The sequence below is a fragment of the Balaenoptera borealis genome (assembly GCF_965194805.1).
Source record: "Balaenoptera borealis genome assembly, chromosome: 2".
NCBI classification, from domain to species: domain Eukaryota; kingdom Metazoa; phylum Chordata; class Mammalia; order Artiodactyla; family Balaenopteridae; genus Balaenoptera; species Balaenoptera borealis.
The window spans coordinates 184,471,513-184,487,103 of record NC_138867.1 but is presented as its reverse complement, the minus strand read 5'-3'; the positions used below and the strand labels follow the sequence as shown (position 1 = coordinate 184,487,103).

General features: G+C 63.6%; 2 protein-coding genes across 3 annotated transcripts; one reads left to right on the top strand and one right to left on the bottom strand.

Moving 5' to 3' along the window:
* Positions 1-2,506: 2,506 nt before the first annotated feature.
* PCSK4 (proprotein convertase subtilisin/kexin type 4) lies at positions 2,507-8,753 on the bottom strand. The gene is given in 16 exon segments (XM_082380027.1): positions 2,507-3,096; positions 3,098-3,351; positions 3,495-3,617; positions 3,965-4,089; positions 4,284-4,508; positions 4,721-4,838; positions 4,908-5,011; positions 5,089-5,189; positions 5,492-5,704; positions 5,792-5,964; positions 6,139-6,227; positions 6,324-6,400; positions 6,478-6,606; positions 6,680-6,772; positions 8,149-8,253; positions 8,535-8,753. Coding segments are annotated over 16 exon segments (2,592 nt in total). The 5' UTR covers positions 8,730-8,753; the 3' UTR covers positions 2,507-2,628.
* Positions 8,754-9,605: 852 nt separating this feature from the next.
* REEP6 (receptor accessory protein 6) lies at positions 9,606-14,102 on the top strand. Of its 2 annotated transcripts, XM_082380050.1 has the most exons (6): positions 9,606-9,836; positions 12,623-12,716; positions 12,798-12,936; positions 13,214-13,382; positions 13,596-13,678; positions 13,920-14,066. In XM_082380050.1, the coding sequence occupies exons 1-6, from the start codon at positions 9,722-9,724 to the stop codon at positions 13,932-13,934; spliced, it is 615 nt and encodes a 204-aa protein (XP_082236176.1). In that variant the 5' UTR covers positions 9,606-9,721; the 3' UTR covers positions 13,935-14,066. The 2 variants fall into 2 exon arrangements, with proteins under 2 accessions (XP_082236176.1, XP_082236177.1); XM_082380051.1 differs by lacking the exon at positions 13,596-13,678 and having other exon boundaries at positions 13,920-14,102.
* The last annotated feature ends 1,489 nt before the right edge of the window (positions 14,103-15,591 follow it).

The following is a 15,591-nucleotide window of genomic DNA, read 5'->3' as shown; positions in this document are numbered from 1 at the left end:
GCCGCGAAGCCACGCCCATCTTAAAGGGGCCGGGCCCGCGAGGGTCCGGGTACCATCCGAGCAGCTAAGTTGACTGGACCAGAACTAGGAAGGACGCGACATCATCCTCCCCGCGCCAGGCCTGGAAGCCCAAGGGGTGGGCGTAGGGTCCAATCCCAGCTCTTCTCGCTGCCTAACAAGGCATCCGAAGCCCGGTTTTCTGCAAAAGGGGGACACGGCCCCCAACCCACGTGGCTGTCGTGGGAACAAAGTTACTGTGCAGCCCACGCCAGGTGGCGGGCGGACAGCGAGCGCTCTGTGAATGCCAGCTGCGTCAGCCCCAGCGAGGTGGCCAGGGGCGTAGCACGCGCGTCTGGTCCGGCCTCCCAGATCCCCGTCAGGGTCGCCTCTCCTGTCTCTAAAACCCCCTCCCCACCGGGGCGGGGGCGTAGCGCTGGACGGTGATCTTGGCCCCTCCCCTCTTGGGTAGCATGGGAAGACAGGCTCAGAGCTCAGGGAGGTTTTTGCGTTTCTAAACAACTTTATTAAAAGTAATTTACAGGGAATTCCCTGGCGGTCCAGTGGTTAGGACTCCGCGCTCTCACTGCCGAGGGCTTGGGTTCAATCCCTGATGGGGGAACTAAACTCCCACAGTCCAGAAGCCGCAAGGCGCGGACAAAAAAAAAAAAAAAAGCAATTTACATACCATAAAGTCCACCTGTTTAAAGTGTACAAGTCAATGGTTTGGGAATATATAGAGAGACCTGTTCTGGACGTTTCACATCAGTGGAATCACACACCGTGTGTCCTTTTATGCCTGGCTTCTCTCACTGAGCATCGTGTTCTCAGGGTCCATCCACGTTGTAGCAAGTGTCAGTGATTCTCTCCTTTTCCTGGCTGCGTGATGTTCCCATGTGTGGATGGACCACACTCCATCTATTCATTCACCTGTTAATGGACATTTAGGCTGTTTCCACGTTTTGGCCGCTGTGAATCATGCTGCTGTGAACATCCTTGCACAGGTTTTTGTGTGAATGTGTCTTTAGTTTTCTTGGGCACGTACCTGGCAGCAGAATTGCTGAGTCCTACAGTAACTCTATGTTTAATTGTCTGTGGAACTATTTCCCAAAGTGGCTGCCCCAAGATGGCATGTTTTGGGCACTTACTATGTGCCAGGCGGGAAAACTACCTCTTTGGATCCTTGAGAGTATTTGGTGAGGCAGGTGCCAGGCTTAATGCTGTTGCACGGGTGCAGCCACCGAGGCTCTGAGAGGGAGGCCAGGTGCCTCTGGACACACAGACTGGACCTAACTTCAGAACTAGGGGCTGAGCTGGGTGGGACTCTGGGGGGTGTGGGCAGGACTCGGAGAGCAGCTGGCTGTCTCCCCTCCCTCACTAGCCACCTGCTTCCATTGGGTCCAGCTGCAGCCCTAGACAGAGACTCATTCCCTTCACGGCTTGAGGCTGGCCAACCTGGGCCTGGTGGCCAAGCAGATACTCAGGGGCCCAGGGCCGCTGGACACTGGGGCTGTCTCTGGGGCTCCTGAAACAAACCAGGACCACCCCTTGGAGTTCAAGTGAAGCCCATGGTCAAGGCACAACCAGCCTCCACTTCCTTGTGGAAATCGCCTCCCTGCCCTGAAAATCAGGAGGAACATGTCCCACCCCACCGGTGTGTGTGAGGACAGAGGAGGGACTCTTACTAACTCCATCCATGCCCTACCCCACCCCCATCCCCACTCCCCTGCACCTCAGGATCCTCCTTCTGTTCCAGAGAGGTGGAGAACCCATTTTCCAGATGAGGAGGTCGAGGCCTGAAGGAGTGAGATCAATGTACCTCCAGCTTATAATTCCCTCAGCCTCCCGACGACCTCAGAAAATAGACAAAGGTGTAATTACTGGAAGCTGGTAGACAGGCTGAGTGGATGGAACGCTGCGTGAATTGTCATTTGCAAATTGCACTTCTATTAGTTCTTGGTGTTAAAGAGAAACTCCCGCATAAAGATGGAAGAGGAGGGCTTCCCTGGTGGTGCAGTGGTTAAGAACCCGCCTGCCAATGCAGGGGACATGGGTTCGAGCCCTGGTCCGGGAAGATCCCACATGCCGCGGAGAAACAAAGCCCGTGCGCCACAACTACTGAGCCTGCGCTCTAGAGCCCGCGAGCCACAACTACTGAAGCCCGCGCGCCGCAACGAAGAGCAGCTCCCACTTGCCGCAACTAGAGAAAACCCACACGCAGCAACGAAGACCCAACACAGCCAAAAATAAATTAAAAAAAAAAAAAAAAGATGGAAGAGGAACCAGAGCCACAGGGGGCCAGGCCGCGTCGTGGGGCCTCAGAGGCTTTGCAGCACATGGGCGGGTATCACCTGGGACCCTACCCCACCCCACCCCCACCCCCAGAACCCCAGCTGACCCCTTCTCCAGGGACAGATGCCCAGGGGAAGGCAGATTCCACATGATACGCAGGGGACTCCTGCAATCATGCCATGGAGAAGGGGCCGGTGCCCCAAAGGAGCCCACAGACTTGCACCTCCTATTCAACCTTTATTTGCAAACTCTGAGGTCGCACGTGGTACCCGAGACTCTGGACAGTGTCATCTGCTCTCTTTCCCGCTTCCCCCATTCCGGGAAGGGAAGGGATGGTGGTCACTGCCGGGCTCTGCCCCATCCTACCCTCTCCCGACCCAAACTGTGCAACGAGACTTCTCTCTCTCTCTCCCCCTCTTTCACCTGGACCTGCCAAGTCCGGGGTGCAGGATCCCACGCGGCCGCCCCTGGCCCGCGGCCTCGGTGGCAGCCAGGGCCTTCCCAGGGCAGCTTCCCACAGGGCGCCCATCTGGACAGCAGGGCAGCAGTGCCCACCAGGGACCTGGGTGGAGGCGCATGCTGGCTGTCCTTGTCAACTAGCTCCGGGTTCCAGCTTGCAGCGGGGTCTGGAGTGGTGACGGGAGTGGTCCCCCGCGCCGGGGGGTCCCACCCATGGTGGCGGGCAGCCCACGAGGAGGACGCGGCAGAGGAGGGGGCTCCCGAAGGCCACGGCCAGCAGGGCCAGCACCACGGCCTGGGCCGGGCCGCGGCGGCAGGGGCAGGCGGTCGCGGTGGGCTGGGGGGGGCCCTCAGGGGGGTCGGGTCCCGAGCAGGAGCCCCGCTGCGTGTCCAGCGTGGACGGCGGGGGGCAAGCGGTACAGTCCAGCGGGGAGCTGCCGCGGCAGGTGTAACAGGACGAGTGGCAGCTGGAGCAGACCCGCAGGGCAGGCGCGGCTGGGCGCCCAGGTTCAGCCGTCACCGCCTGCTGGGTGTGGTTGAAGTACCTCGGTGGGCAGTAGGCGAGGCAGAGGTGGCCCAGGATATAGGCGGGGCTCTGGCATTCTGCACGAGGGCGGGACATGTCCACGGGGCTGTGAGGCCGTGACCTGCCGCCCCGGCCCGCTCGCCCCCTGCCCCAGGCCGCACACGCACACTGCCCGCCTGCCGCCTCCCAGCAGGTGGGCCATGCGGCGCCGGGCACTCACCCTGGCACGGCCCCTCTGTGTCCCGCTGCACACACGCGCTGCTGGTCACCTGGGGGCCCGAGGGCCGCGCTGTCATGTCCTCGGCTGTCCCATAGAGCAGCAGCGTGTAGCGGTACAGCGTTCCTGGGCAGGGGTCGTGGTGGGCACAGGGAGAAGAGGGAAAGGCTGTCGGCAGCCTCGTCCTGCCATTCTGGGCCCCCACCCTCCCCAGATCCCCAGACTCAGACGGTGCCCAGGGTTGCCCAGTACCATCTGCGTGCTGGTAACTGGACACCTCCTGCTCCCTAATACCTGAACCCCTGCTGTGCACTGGTAGCCAGACACCTACTACATGCCAGCCCTGTGTGCTCAGTCTCTCAGAGGAGACCAGCGGGAGCCCCGTGCCTTGGGCTTGGGGGCAGTAAGGAGGCCGCCAGCTCCAGAGCATGGGGCGGGTGGGGCTCGAGCCCCAGCCTGTGCCTGGCTCTCACCTGTGTTGAAATAGTAGCCCTTGTTCTCCAGGACCAGGGTCCACAAGCCGCGCGGGTCCTCGTCCCAGAAGTGGGTGGACATGAAGATCCAGTTGTTGTAGCCTTGGCCACTGACGTCAAAGGGTCTGGGACAGACAGGCAGGCGGGGGGCGGAGGGGGGCTTCACAACCACAGTCCTGACCGGCTGCGAGCACAGTAAGTGTCTGTGATGCCAAGGGGTGGGGTCCAGCCCGCCTGACCCCACGGGGCACTTGGCTCCTCCTCGTGGGGTCGCTCAGGAAAGAGAGTTTGTGGCCCGGCCGGTCCCCTGCCCCCGCACCTGATGGCCACAAGCGTGGAGCGGGTGCCCATGGGGCTGGTGAGTGAGATCTCTAAGTCCCCACGGCGGCTGTAGGACAGGGACAGCTGCACCTGCACGTGCTCCAGCGAGCGGATGTAGTTGGCGTGGCCGATGCAGGCTGACACGTTCTTCCTCACGTGCATCACCCGCAGGATGGGGCTGGGGGCTGCGGCACGCGAGGCGAGGGCCCCTCCTGCTGGCCTGCTGGGGGATGGGCGGCCAGCAGGCAGGGTCTGGGCTCAGATCCTGCCCTCTCCTTGTACAGATGGCTGAACTGAGACCTCGGGGCCTGCCTCCACATGTCCACCCCCCAGGGTGGTAATGACAGGTGTGGGGGGAGAGGTCTGGGGACGCGGCAGTGGGGACGTGGCTGGGGTTAGACGTGGGCGTGCAGGCGGGCAGAGGAGGGCGCTCACGTGGGGGTGTGCACGATGCGGATAACGCATTTCTTCTGGGGTTGTGTGGGCAGCCACGAGCGAGCCAAGTCCACCAGCAGCCCGGCGTCCAGCAGCCCGTAGCCATAGTGGTGGCTCACTGCGTGGAGGGGCGGTGGTCATCTCCCTGTGGGCGTGGCGTCCCCAACCCCGCCCGGTCCTGCCGCACCTTGGCGCCCCACGCCGTTGGTCCTCCAGTCCTCGGCCTGGAGCTGCGCTGGCCTGGACGCCCGGACCACCAGATGCTGCATGTCCCTCCACGTCAAGAACGGGCTGCGGGTGGGTGAGGGGGGTGAGCCGGGGCCACGCTGGGGAGCTCCGGCAGTAGGCGGGACCCCTCCGTCACCTACTTGGCCTCCAGAGCCAGGGCGATCATGCCCGCAGCCAGCGGGGCGGAGGCCGAGGTGCCCGTGTGCTTGTCCGTGCACCGGTGGTGCAGGTCTGTGGTGACCTGGGGGCACAGAGAGGGACTCAGGCGCCTGGTGCACAGGAAAACCCGGCCCTTGTTCAAAACGTCCCAAGCGCTCCAAGAAAGAGGCACCTCAGAGCACGACAGCAGGTCTGGGGCCCTGAACACAGCCGCCCAGCTGCCAGCCCCGCCTGGGAGACACGAGGGCGTGTGAAGGGGCGCCCACCGTGGGGCCTGGTCCCCGGACCCCAGTCTGTGTGTCAGACGCCAACCGGGCAGCCCTGGGAGGAGGCAAGGTGGGGGACAGGAGGGAAGGCAGGGCACCGGGCGGGGCGGGCGCTCACGATTTGGGGGTCGGCAGCAACGCCGCTGCTGTAGGTAGTGGTGAGCGTGGAGGCGCAGGCCTCGCTGTACCAGGGCACGCGGCCCTGCTGGGTGGTGCTGCCCACCGAGAGCGTGTGGATGCTGTTGGTGTAGCCGTCACAGTTGCAGTTGTCATAGTGCAGGCCGCCGTTGCCCGACGCCCAGATGAAGAGGGTGCCCAGCCCGCCTCGGCCCTGCAGATGGAGAACCAGGCCAGAGACGGGGACGGGGTGTGGGCCTCGCATGCTGGCCCAGGCCCTCCATGCCCCATACCAGCTCACCTGGGTCACGCCGCGCCTGAAGGCCTCTCGGGTGAGGATGCCCGGGCCGTCCACTGTGCGGCCGTCGTCCTCGGGGCCCCAGCTGGCGCTGTAGATGTGAATGTGCTGCGGCTGCAGGCTCAGCGACTGGGCCTCGATCACGTCGGTGATGGTGCCGTCCAGCATGCGCACCCCTGCACAGGCGGCCTCAGTGAACACCCCGCCTGCGCCCTGCACTCTCCCCGCCCTGGGGGTGGAGGTGTCTGTGGGGGGCTCAGCTCTCCCCGACCCTGAGCCTGGGGCCCTGACACGGCCCAGTGGCTAGTGTGGGGCCGAGAGGCGCCCCGCCACCCTCCTGGCCTGAGTACCTCCGATTCGGGCATTGTAGGCGACGCCAGCACCACAGAACCTGTTGTTTGCCATCGCTGCCACTTCCCCGGCACAGCGGGTCCCATGCCTGGTGCCAGGGCAGAGACAGGTGCCCGTCACAGCCCCTTGGCTCCTTGTAGGGTAGCGGGGGCTGCCCCCATGCCCTGTGGGATGCCGGGCTCACCGGTTCTCATCGCTGGGTGTGTATCGCGGCTGGGGGTCCGGGTCATAGTCATTGAAGTCATAGCTGGCTAGGGGGTCCTGGGAGGTGGAGACATGAGGGGCTGCGACCAGCCGTGGGACCTGGGGCAGCCCCCACCCCAGCCCCACAGGCTCACATAGTTGGCCCAGAGGTCTGGGTGGTCCTTCTCGATGCCGTCGTCCAGGACAGAGACCACGATGCCCTGGCCAGACAGCCCCTGGCTCCAGACCTGCAGGATGTTCAGGTCCGGCTGCACCTCCTTGTTCTGTGCAAGGTGGGGTCGGGGTCAGTGGGGCTCTGGCCTGGCCTGGCCCCGCCGCCCAGCCCGGCCAGCTCACCATGTACCACTGTTTGGAGAACCAGGGGTCCGTGGGCACCACCAAGGAGCGTTTCACCCGCCGCTGCACCGTCTGCTGCTGGAACCACTGCACCTGGGGGCGGGGAGACCACACCATGGGAGGGGCTGGACCCACGAGCAGCCCACCCTCCTCCCAGTTTTCTGCCCTCACACCAGGCTGCTTTAGAGGGCCCTGCCCCTCAGCCCTTCCGCCAATTCCTGGTCAAAGGGCCCCAATCTTCTTCCAGGGTCTGGCGTCGACCTCTTCCCTGGATCTGCCAAGGGGCAGCGGTGTGGGGCTGAGGCTTAGTGGGTCTGGGCTGTCACCTACTTGTCCTGGGGCCCACGTTGTGTGCGATGGGGCCAGGGACCCCGTGTTTGCTGGGGCTGCTCTTGGGGGTCCCCGTGTGCCTGAGGCTCTGCCTCCGGAGGGGACTGAAGGCCTCAGAGCACCCATCCCCTGTGGCCCACAGACATGTGGTGGCTGCTATTCAGGGTGGCTGCAGCTCCTGGGGTCCCAACCCTGCCCCTGTCCCCATCCCTGTTCTAGAATCCCTCTCCCCAAGACATGCCCACATCCCCTTGCAGTGTTCACTTCTCTCGACCGCACCCTCCCCGGTGCAGGACACCCCTGTATGGCCACACCCACCTCCTCCCCGGTCCTCCAGCAGCCCTGCCCTGCTGCCTCTCTACAACCCATTCTTGGCACACTGCAGCATTACTCTCTGTGGAACCCTCTCTGTGAAACCCGTGCCTGTCCACCACCTCTCCAAAGCCCACAAGGCCCCCTGCCTGTCTGGCCCCCAGCAGCCTTCCTCTGCTGCAGCCACAGTGGCTGCCTCACCCCAGGGCCTTTGCACATGCCCTTCTGCCTGCCCCAGGCCGCCCTTTCTCAGACCTTTGCCCTTTCCCCCTTTTCCTTGTTCTGCTCCCAATACCCCCCCAACCTGGTTCATGTTCCCCCGTCCCCATCTCAGCAATCAGGGCCATCTTCTCTCCATTTGCTCAGCTCCAGATCCTGATTTCTCTCTGTCCCACACACCCAATCCATCAGCAAGCCCTGGCCTCTGTCCTGCAAACCATGTCTCGAACCAACCACTTCTCTCTGTCTCAGTGCTCCTGGTGGGGTTTCCAGCTGTCATGCTTCTTGCCTCCTTGCCAATCAGCCCCCCCACCTCCCCCAGCCCAGCCTCTTTATGGGGTACCTGGGAACTTTGATCTTTCAGGGTGAGATAGAGGAGGGAAGGGGAGGTGACAAGAAATTGCTGACAGTGCACCTGCCCTGGGGTGAGTGCTCTGCACAGATCTTCCCCATTTGGCTCCCCACTGTATAGACTAGGGGGCCAAATGGACACCAAGACTCAGAGAGAGCTGGTGACTTGCCAAAGGTCACACAGACATTTATTACAATTACAAGAATAACGAGAGGTGCTGACACCCCTCAGGGCGCAGCCTCAAGGCCAGGCTCACCTTGGGGTCTTTCTTCAGGCGCAGGCGGTGGCCCCAGTGTGGGGTCAGGGACTGCTGGACCACGCCCCGGTGCCGCAGATGGAAATACTGCCCGTCAGGGAAGATCTGGGAATAAAGGGGAGCAACTGCATGGCTGGGACCTGGTTCCCCTGATGGAGCCCCTCCCAGGACAGGGGCCAGCCCCTCTTCCTTACGTTTCCCCCAACCAGGTGCCCAGGTGGGAGCTTCAGATGCCCTCTGAGGGTCCCAGGATCTGGAGATGGTCTAGGCAGTAGTGAGCTGGGGGGTCCTGGATATCTGGGGGACCTAGCGAGGGACCCTCTCATCTGCCGGGGTCTGGGGTCGTCCAGCCACCGCCCCCTCCCGTCAGTCCGGGTCCCACCCACCGGCCCCAGGTTGACGAAGCCGAATTTGCGCGCCAGGCGCTCGATTTCCTGGTAACCCTGGGACACCCGCACGGCCCAGCTGCTGACATAGATGGGAGCCCGGGGTGAGGCCCAACCCACAGCCATGGGGCCAACGAGTGCCAGGCCCAAGGCCAAGGTCAGGCGCAGCCAGAGCGCACTCCAGGCGGGCCGCATGCCGACGGGGGCGGCCCCGGGGGCGGGGCCTCAGAAAGCCCCTCCTCCTGGCCAAACCGCCGAGACGGCCCAAGTGCCCGCCCCGCCCCCGGCGCCATAGCAACCCCTGAAAGCCTTCAACTCCCAGGGGGCCTTGCGGCTCCCCAGCTTGATGGGCGCGAAGATCTGACAACAGGGTGGGGGAGAGACATGCCCACTCTGTTCTCCCGCAGACTCAAACCCTCTGGAGCCTCAGTCTCCCCATTTGTACAATGATTCCCCAATTCTTCTGACCCAGAGGTACGGGTTCACTGTTGCTATAATTGACCCCGCCCCTTATTTTGCCCCGCCCACTTTCCTATACACCCCCTCCCCCTAGAATAAGCCTTGCCTCCTCCTCGGTCCAACCAGAATTGCCCTTTCGAATAAGTCCCACCTCCTCAGTTTAGCTCCGCCCCATCCCTGCCTTTCAGATTCCGTCCCTCCTCCTTTAAGTTCAGCCCCGCCCCCTCTGTTTTTGCTAATGAATCTCTTCTCGTTTCTCCAATCAGCTCTGGCCTTTCTCCAGCCCCTCCCACCAGCTCCGCCTCCCCAGCACTCTTCTCTCCTCACCCAGCTCCACCCACAACGGCTCAGCCAATAATCCCAGGACATGACCCCGCCCCTCCAATCAGCTACGTCCCGCTCCCGCTGGGCCAATCGGAGCCCTCAGCCCCCGCGCCCCGCCCCTTCCTCCAAAGTCGCGGCTGCGGCAGCCGCGGCCGGCCCTGGGGCAATGCGGCGAAGGAGAAGGGGCAGGCCCCACCTCCTTTGTCCGCCCTGCCCTCCCACTGGCCAGAGCGGGGGGCAGGAGGCGGAGACCAGCCCGGGGGCGGAGACCAGCCCGGGGGTGGAGAGTGGCCCCAGGGTTCGGCGGTGCGGCTCGCGTGGAGGGAAGGCAGCGCGCACGCTCTACGGCAGGTGCGCGGGGTGGCGGTCAAGTTCAACCTGCCAGCCCCGGGCCCGCCGGTGCCATGGATGGCCTGCGCCAGCGCTTCGAGCGCTTTCTGGAACAGAGGAATTTGGCCACCGAAGCGCTAGGGGCGCTCGAAGCCAAGACCGGTGTCGACAAGCGGTACTTGGCCGCGGGTGAGCCGTCGGGGGGGCTCTCGGGACCGCCTCTCCATTTCGCCGACGGGCACACTGAGGCCCTGGGCCACCGGGGCCTCGGACCTGCACCCTCCGGCCAGCTCCGGCTGCGGGGTCCAGCTCAGGCGGCGGGGCGCGCCCACAGTTCAGGGAGGAGACTGAGATCCTGGGGAGAGGTCGTGGACCGGGACCTCAGGTCTACCCGCAGCCCCTCCCCGTCCCAGCTGTGCGACCTCGGTCGAGGACCACCCCCTCCTTCGGCCCCACGGCCGTCCTCTGCCCCCTCCCTCCGGGCCCTGGGTGCCCGCCAGGCAGAAGTCCTGTTCTTACAGTTGTCCTGCTGGCCCCGGGGGAGGATGGGGCAGGTAGGCAGCCAGTGCCCTGCCAGTCTTGCCACCCTCTTCCCGGATGGGCTCCAGCATGGAAGCAAGTGTAGAGATCTTCCCGTTTTCCCAGGGGATGCTCCAGACCTGGAGGGGAAGGGTCACTCCCACCTCTCCTCAGGTTGTTTTCCTGCTAATATCACCTCCCACCCCCCGCCCTTGGCCTGCCCTCTCCCCTCCCCCGTCCGGAGTTGGGTTGTTTGACTGCTGTGGTGGGGTTGCAGAAAGGTTGGATGGGGCCCACGGAGAGGGAGGTCCAGCCACCCCGATTGTCACTTCCATTCCAGTCCCTCCTCTGCCTTTCTTCCTCAGTGACCTTGGGTGGCCCCTGCCACCCTCTGAAACTGTCCAGTAAGTGTCCCTTAAGTGCCTCCCCTCTTTTTTGGTGCTTCAGACCCGACTGCCCTCTGCCACCTCTTCCAGGAAGCCCCCCTGGAATGAATCACAGGACACTTTGTTCGGACACTGGGGGGCAACTCTGGCTGAGGACATGCCACGTGTTTTGAGCACCTGTGTACAGATCCTTGGAGTCCACTTTCCTCCCATTTCCCTGCCAGCTGGGGGATTCCCATGCCAGACAGCCCAAGGAGGGTCCAAAACCTGTCCCCCCAGGTTCCTGGTGCCCAATCTGTGTCGGGTCAGCCAGGGACCTGCCCCTGGGAGCAAGCCCTTGACCTCCTGCCTGGTTTTCAACATCCCTGATACCAGTGGGTGGGGAATTTAGGTCATAGAACACAGGGGAGGGGCCCGTTGGGAGGGGCCTGCTGGGTAGGCTGCGGGGGTCACAGGGAGGAAACTGAGGCCTGGAGTGGAAGGCTGCCCCTGCTGCCTGCCCTGTCTGGAGCATCCACCCCCACCCCACCCCCGCCCCATCTGCTGCTGATTGGACTGTCCTCGCCCATGTCCAAGGTCATCCTCCCTTTGCTGAGGCTGCAGGAATAGGGATTGAGGGGAGAGGGGCCCTGGGAGAGCTGCTTCTCCCCAACTAGCAGCAATCGCCAGGGAAGGGGTGCCATTTCCCCCACCCCCTCTCCCAGATGTCGGAACCCTTGGGCCCCACCGGCCTGAGATGGCCAAAATACCCCCTCCCAGGTAACCGAGGAGGAAACCCAGAAGAGGCAGTGACCAGGCCTCCTAGGGCCAGCTGGGGATTCCCCTCCCTCTCCTGACCCCAGATCCCCAGGATAAAGGCTAATGCAGGTGGAGGGGAGGGTGGAGGGGACTCTGCCCTTTGGTCCACTAGTGGCCTCTGTCTCTCTCTGCAGATAACAGCCTGGAGGTGGGGGAAGAGGCTGTAAATGCTCCCAGGAGCCACAGGCTACCCCAGTGACCGAGCATGAGCCTCTTCCGCCACCCCTATCCCCAGCTTCCGTTTCGTCCTGGCTGTTGAATGAGACAGAGCAGGGAGGGACAGAGCCCTGCACACAAGAAGTGCTTCATAAATGCAGCAGCGACCATTATGATTTCAGAGTGGCTAACGCTCCTGGCCCCCATCCCCCACACCGTTCTCCTCTGAGCCCTCATTGCTGGGAGTGTGCTTGGCCCGCCAGAAGGGGTTCCCTAGACATGTAGGGTGGGGTCCCTTCTACTGAGTCTTGTTTAGCTAACCCCACAGCAGCCCTAGGAGACAGGGCCACTACCCGCCCCACTGACAGTTGGGGAAACTGAGGCTGCAAGCAGAGAGACACTTGCTAGGTGTCTCGTAGTGGGTGAGAGCTCTCCTCAGCCAGGGGTACTCTCAATATGGCGCTTTGCATCCTCCCACTAAGACAAGGACTCTCAGAGGGGGCCGTGCAGCCCCCAGGAGACACCGGGCGATGTCTGGGGACATCTGATGGTCACGACTGTGGGGGCCTCCTGGCATCAAGTGGGTGGGGACCAGGGATGCTGCTCCACACCCCAGATGCAGTGCCCAGGGTGGTTCCCCCCGCCCCAGAGTCAGCACTGGTGAGGGTAAGAGACCCTGGACTAAGAAAAAAGTTAGAAATTGTTGCCTTTCTCCACTCTCCAGGAATCACGTCTTGGTTTTTCTCCCATTTACTTACATTCAGACTCTAGCCTCTTGTGCTCAGCCCCTCCTATAGGACCCAGAGTGAGGCGGTTATAATTGCAGAGATCACATATTCATTCAACAAACACGGGGCAGCCACTCGGTACAGACCAGTCCTGAGGTGCCGGCCTGCCCTTGGAATGTTCACAGTCCCGCGGCGGAGACTGACATGTTAGTGGGGTTCAGGGCCACGATGAGGGTTGCCCAGGTGCTGTGGGGCAATAACCCCTCCTAGAGGGGCCGCCGAGGCTTCTGGGAGGAGTGATGGATGCAGGCTGCATGGGCCAGGCCAAGGGGGCTCTGGAGACTGGGCTCAGCACGTGCAGCCCACACCCAGCCCCCTCTCTCCGCAGGAGCCGCCACTCTGCTAAGCCTGTGTCTTCTGTTCGGGTACGGGGCGTCTCTGCTGTGCAATCTCATCGGCTTTGCATACCCCGCATATGCTTCGTGAGTGCCCGCTGGTTTGGGGGTGCGGGGGGGGGCGTCTGGGGCTCCGAGCAGCCCCTGAGCCTGCCTCGCCTCCCCCAGGATCAAAGCTATCGAGAGCGCAAGCAAAGAGGACGACACTGTGTGGCTCACCTACTGGGTGGTATACGGCCTGTTTGGGCTGGCCGAGTTCTTCAGCGATCTACTCCTGTCCTGGTTCCCTTTCTACTACGCGGGCAAGGTGGGCACCACCTGGGACACACCGTGGCGGCTGGGGTTCCCAGGAGCGGGTACCCAGGGGTGTCTGACGGGGGGAGGCCAGGCCCACCCCCAGGGGTGTCTGACGGGGGAGGCCAGGCCCATCCCCAGGGGTGTCTGACGGGGGAGGCCAGCCTCATCCCCAGGGGTGTCTGATGAGTGTGGCCAGGTCCACCCCAGCCCAGCGTCTGATGGAGGAGACCCCCCCAACCCGAGGCACAGAGTGGGGGCCGAGTGTAACTCCTGCCCTGTGTCCGCAGTGCGCCTTCCTGTTGTTCTGCATGGTTCCCGGCCCCTGGAACGGGGCTCACATGCTGTATCATCGCGTCATACGTCCACTGTTTCTAAAGCATCACGAGGCCGTGGACAGCATCATGAGCGACCTCAGCGGGCGGACCCTGGACGTGGCAGCCGGAATAACGAGGGACAGTGCGTGCTCGCAGGGCGAGGGGTGTCTGTCTCTCCGGTCTCTGTCTGTCTGTCTGTCTCCCGGCTCCCCCTGCCCCACTCACCTTCATTCCTGCCTGCTGTCCTCCTGACTCTGACCGGCCTCTGTCTGGCGTCTGGACCGCCTCCGCTGGGTGCTCGCTAAATCTTCCCCTCTCACTGTCCGCCTCTCTCTCCTACGCTCTCCGGAACCAGTCCTGCAGGCCCTGGCCCGCAGCCGGGCTCTCATCACCCCGGCGGCTGCGGCAGTGGGCCCCTCACTGCCCTCGGAGCCGACTGTACGTAATGCCCGCCCCGGGGAGGTAGGGAGGGCCCACACGTGTGTGCGCACGTGCGTGTGTGTGAGTGCCTGCACCTGCCTCTCTCCCTGCCAAGGCCGGCTGCTGGCCGCTCAAGTGAAGCCGGCCCCCGGCAGTCCCCGGCAGCCTCTGTCCCAGTCTCCACCGGCTTAGCGCAGCCCTTGGGCCCCTGGACACAGCCAGACCCACCTCACTCACCCCCAGGGCGCTCTCTCCACAGCCAAAGCAAGCGTGACTCAGCTCTGGAAGGACGGGTGAAGTGCCTGCCCAGCCCCTGTGCAGAAAAGCCGGCCGGCCAGTTACACTCCAAGGCCTCCGCGGATCCCCCAGCCGACTCCCCAGTGGAGTCCACCGCCAGCCCCGCGTCCCCAAGCAAGCCAGCCCTCAGGAGCTCCACCAACTTGGGCCACTCCCAGCCTCAATCCCCCGCCACTGGCTCTGCCAATGGCACCCAGCTGCCTGGCAAGCTCCGGGGTGGGCTTCGGTCTCAAGCCAACTCCTCCAGCCAGCCCCAGGCCCCAGGGCAGCCCCAGGCTCGCGGGCAGTCCCAGCCGCCCCGACAGCCCCAGGTCCACGGCCGGCAGCACGCCCGGCCCTCCATCACTGCCTCAGGCCCTTCCCAGACGGCCCACCAGTCCTCAGGCTCCGCGCAGCGTCCCAGCACCTCCTCCAGCCAGGGACCCCCCCTTGTGCAGTCTCCCAGGGGCACCACCATCCCCCCTCAGCCCCCCAACAAGACCCCCGATGGACCAGGGGCCTCAGCCCCCAACTCCAGCAGACGGCATCAGAAACGGCCCACAACAAAAGCCACCAGCAGCACCTCGGTGCCCAAGCTGCCCGCCTCCTGCCAATCCGAGTCCTCCCTGGAGTGCTCCTCAGAGTCCACCACTGAGGCCACCTGCAGCTGGCCCCACCACAGACACGGGTTCCGCTACCTGCAGCACTGCTGGCGCCTGAAGCACCTGGCCTGCTAGGGAGGGCTCAGTAAAGCTCATCTGGACCAGCCTTATCTCACCGTCTGTCTGCCGGGCTCCAGGGGGCGGGGCTTCATGGGCACAGGGTCTCCTCCAACCGGGGCAGGTGCTGGGCAGCCCCACTTTACAGATGAGAAAACCGAGGCTCAGAATGGAGGTGTCACCAAGTGGCCGAGAAGGACACGAGCCTCGGCAATCCTTGTCCTCACGCTTTCTCTCTCCCCTCCTGGGGTAGCTCTCAGGCCCACTCACCACAATCCCCTTCTCTTTTTTTTGGCCGTGCAATGCGGCATGCGAGATCTTAGTTCCCTGCCCAGGGATCGAACCCATGCCCCCTGCAGTGGAAGCACGGAGCCTTAACCACTGGACCGCCAGGGAAGTCCCCACAATCCCCTTGTTTTGAAAACTCTTCCAGACAAGCAAGCTAGAGGCAGTAGCCCCACCTCACTTGCGTTCCCTCTAGAAGCAGATGGCGGGGCAAGAATTTGAGTACAAGTCCTTTACGTGGGAGGGATCCCAGGAAGAGCCAAGAGGGAGAAGATTGAGGTGGGAGGGGAAAGAAGCCAATAAAGCAGGCGTGGCTAAACCCAGCACACTTGCCAGCACGTGGCTCTCCCTCCCATGTTGAATGCACACCTGAGACTTATCCTGTCCAGGTGCTGAGGGGCTGGATCCACCACCCTGCCGGTCCCTGGGGGGAGCGGTGGCCATTCACTCCAGCCAGCGCCCCCGCAGGCAGCGCAGGGTCCAGGGCCAGGCAGCCTTCAGCAAAGAGGCCCCGGGAGGCTGGCCGCGGACGTCAGCCTGGCCTTCATGGGAACTGGGAGGCGGGAGCTGGGTGGGCATGGACAGGACCTCCTAGGTCCCGCCGTTGCTTTCCTTTGTGAGGCCAGCACAACCCTGATTGTAAAAACAGGC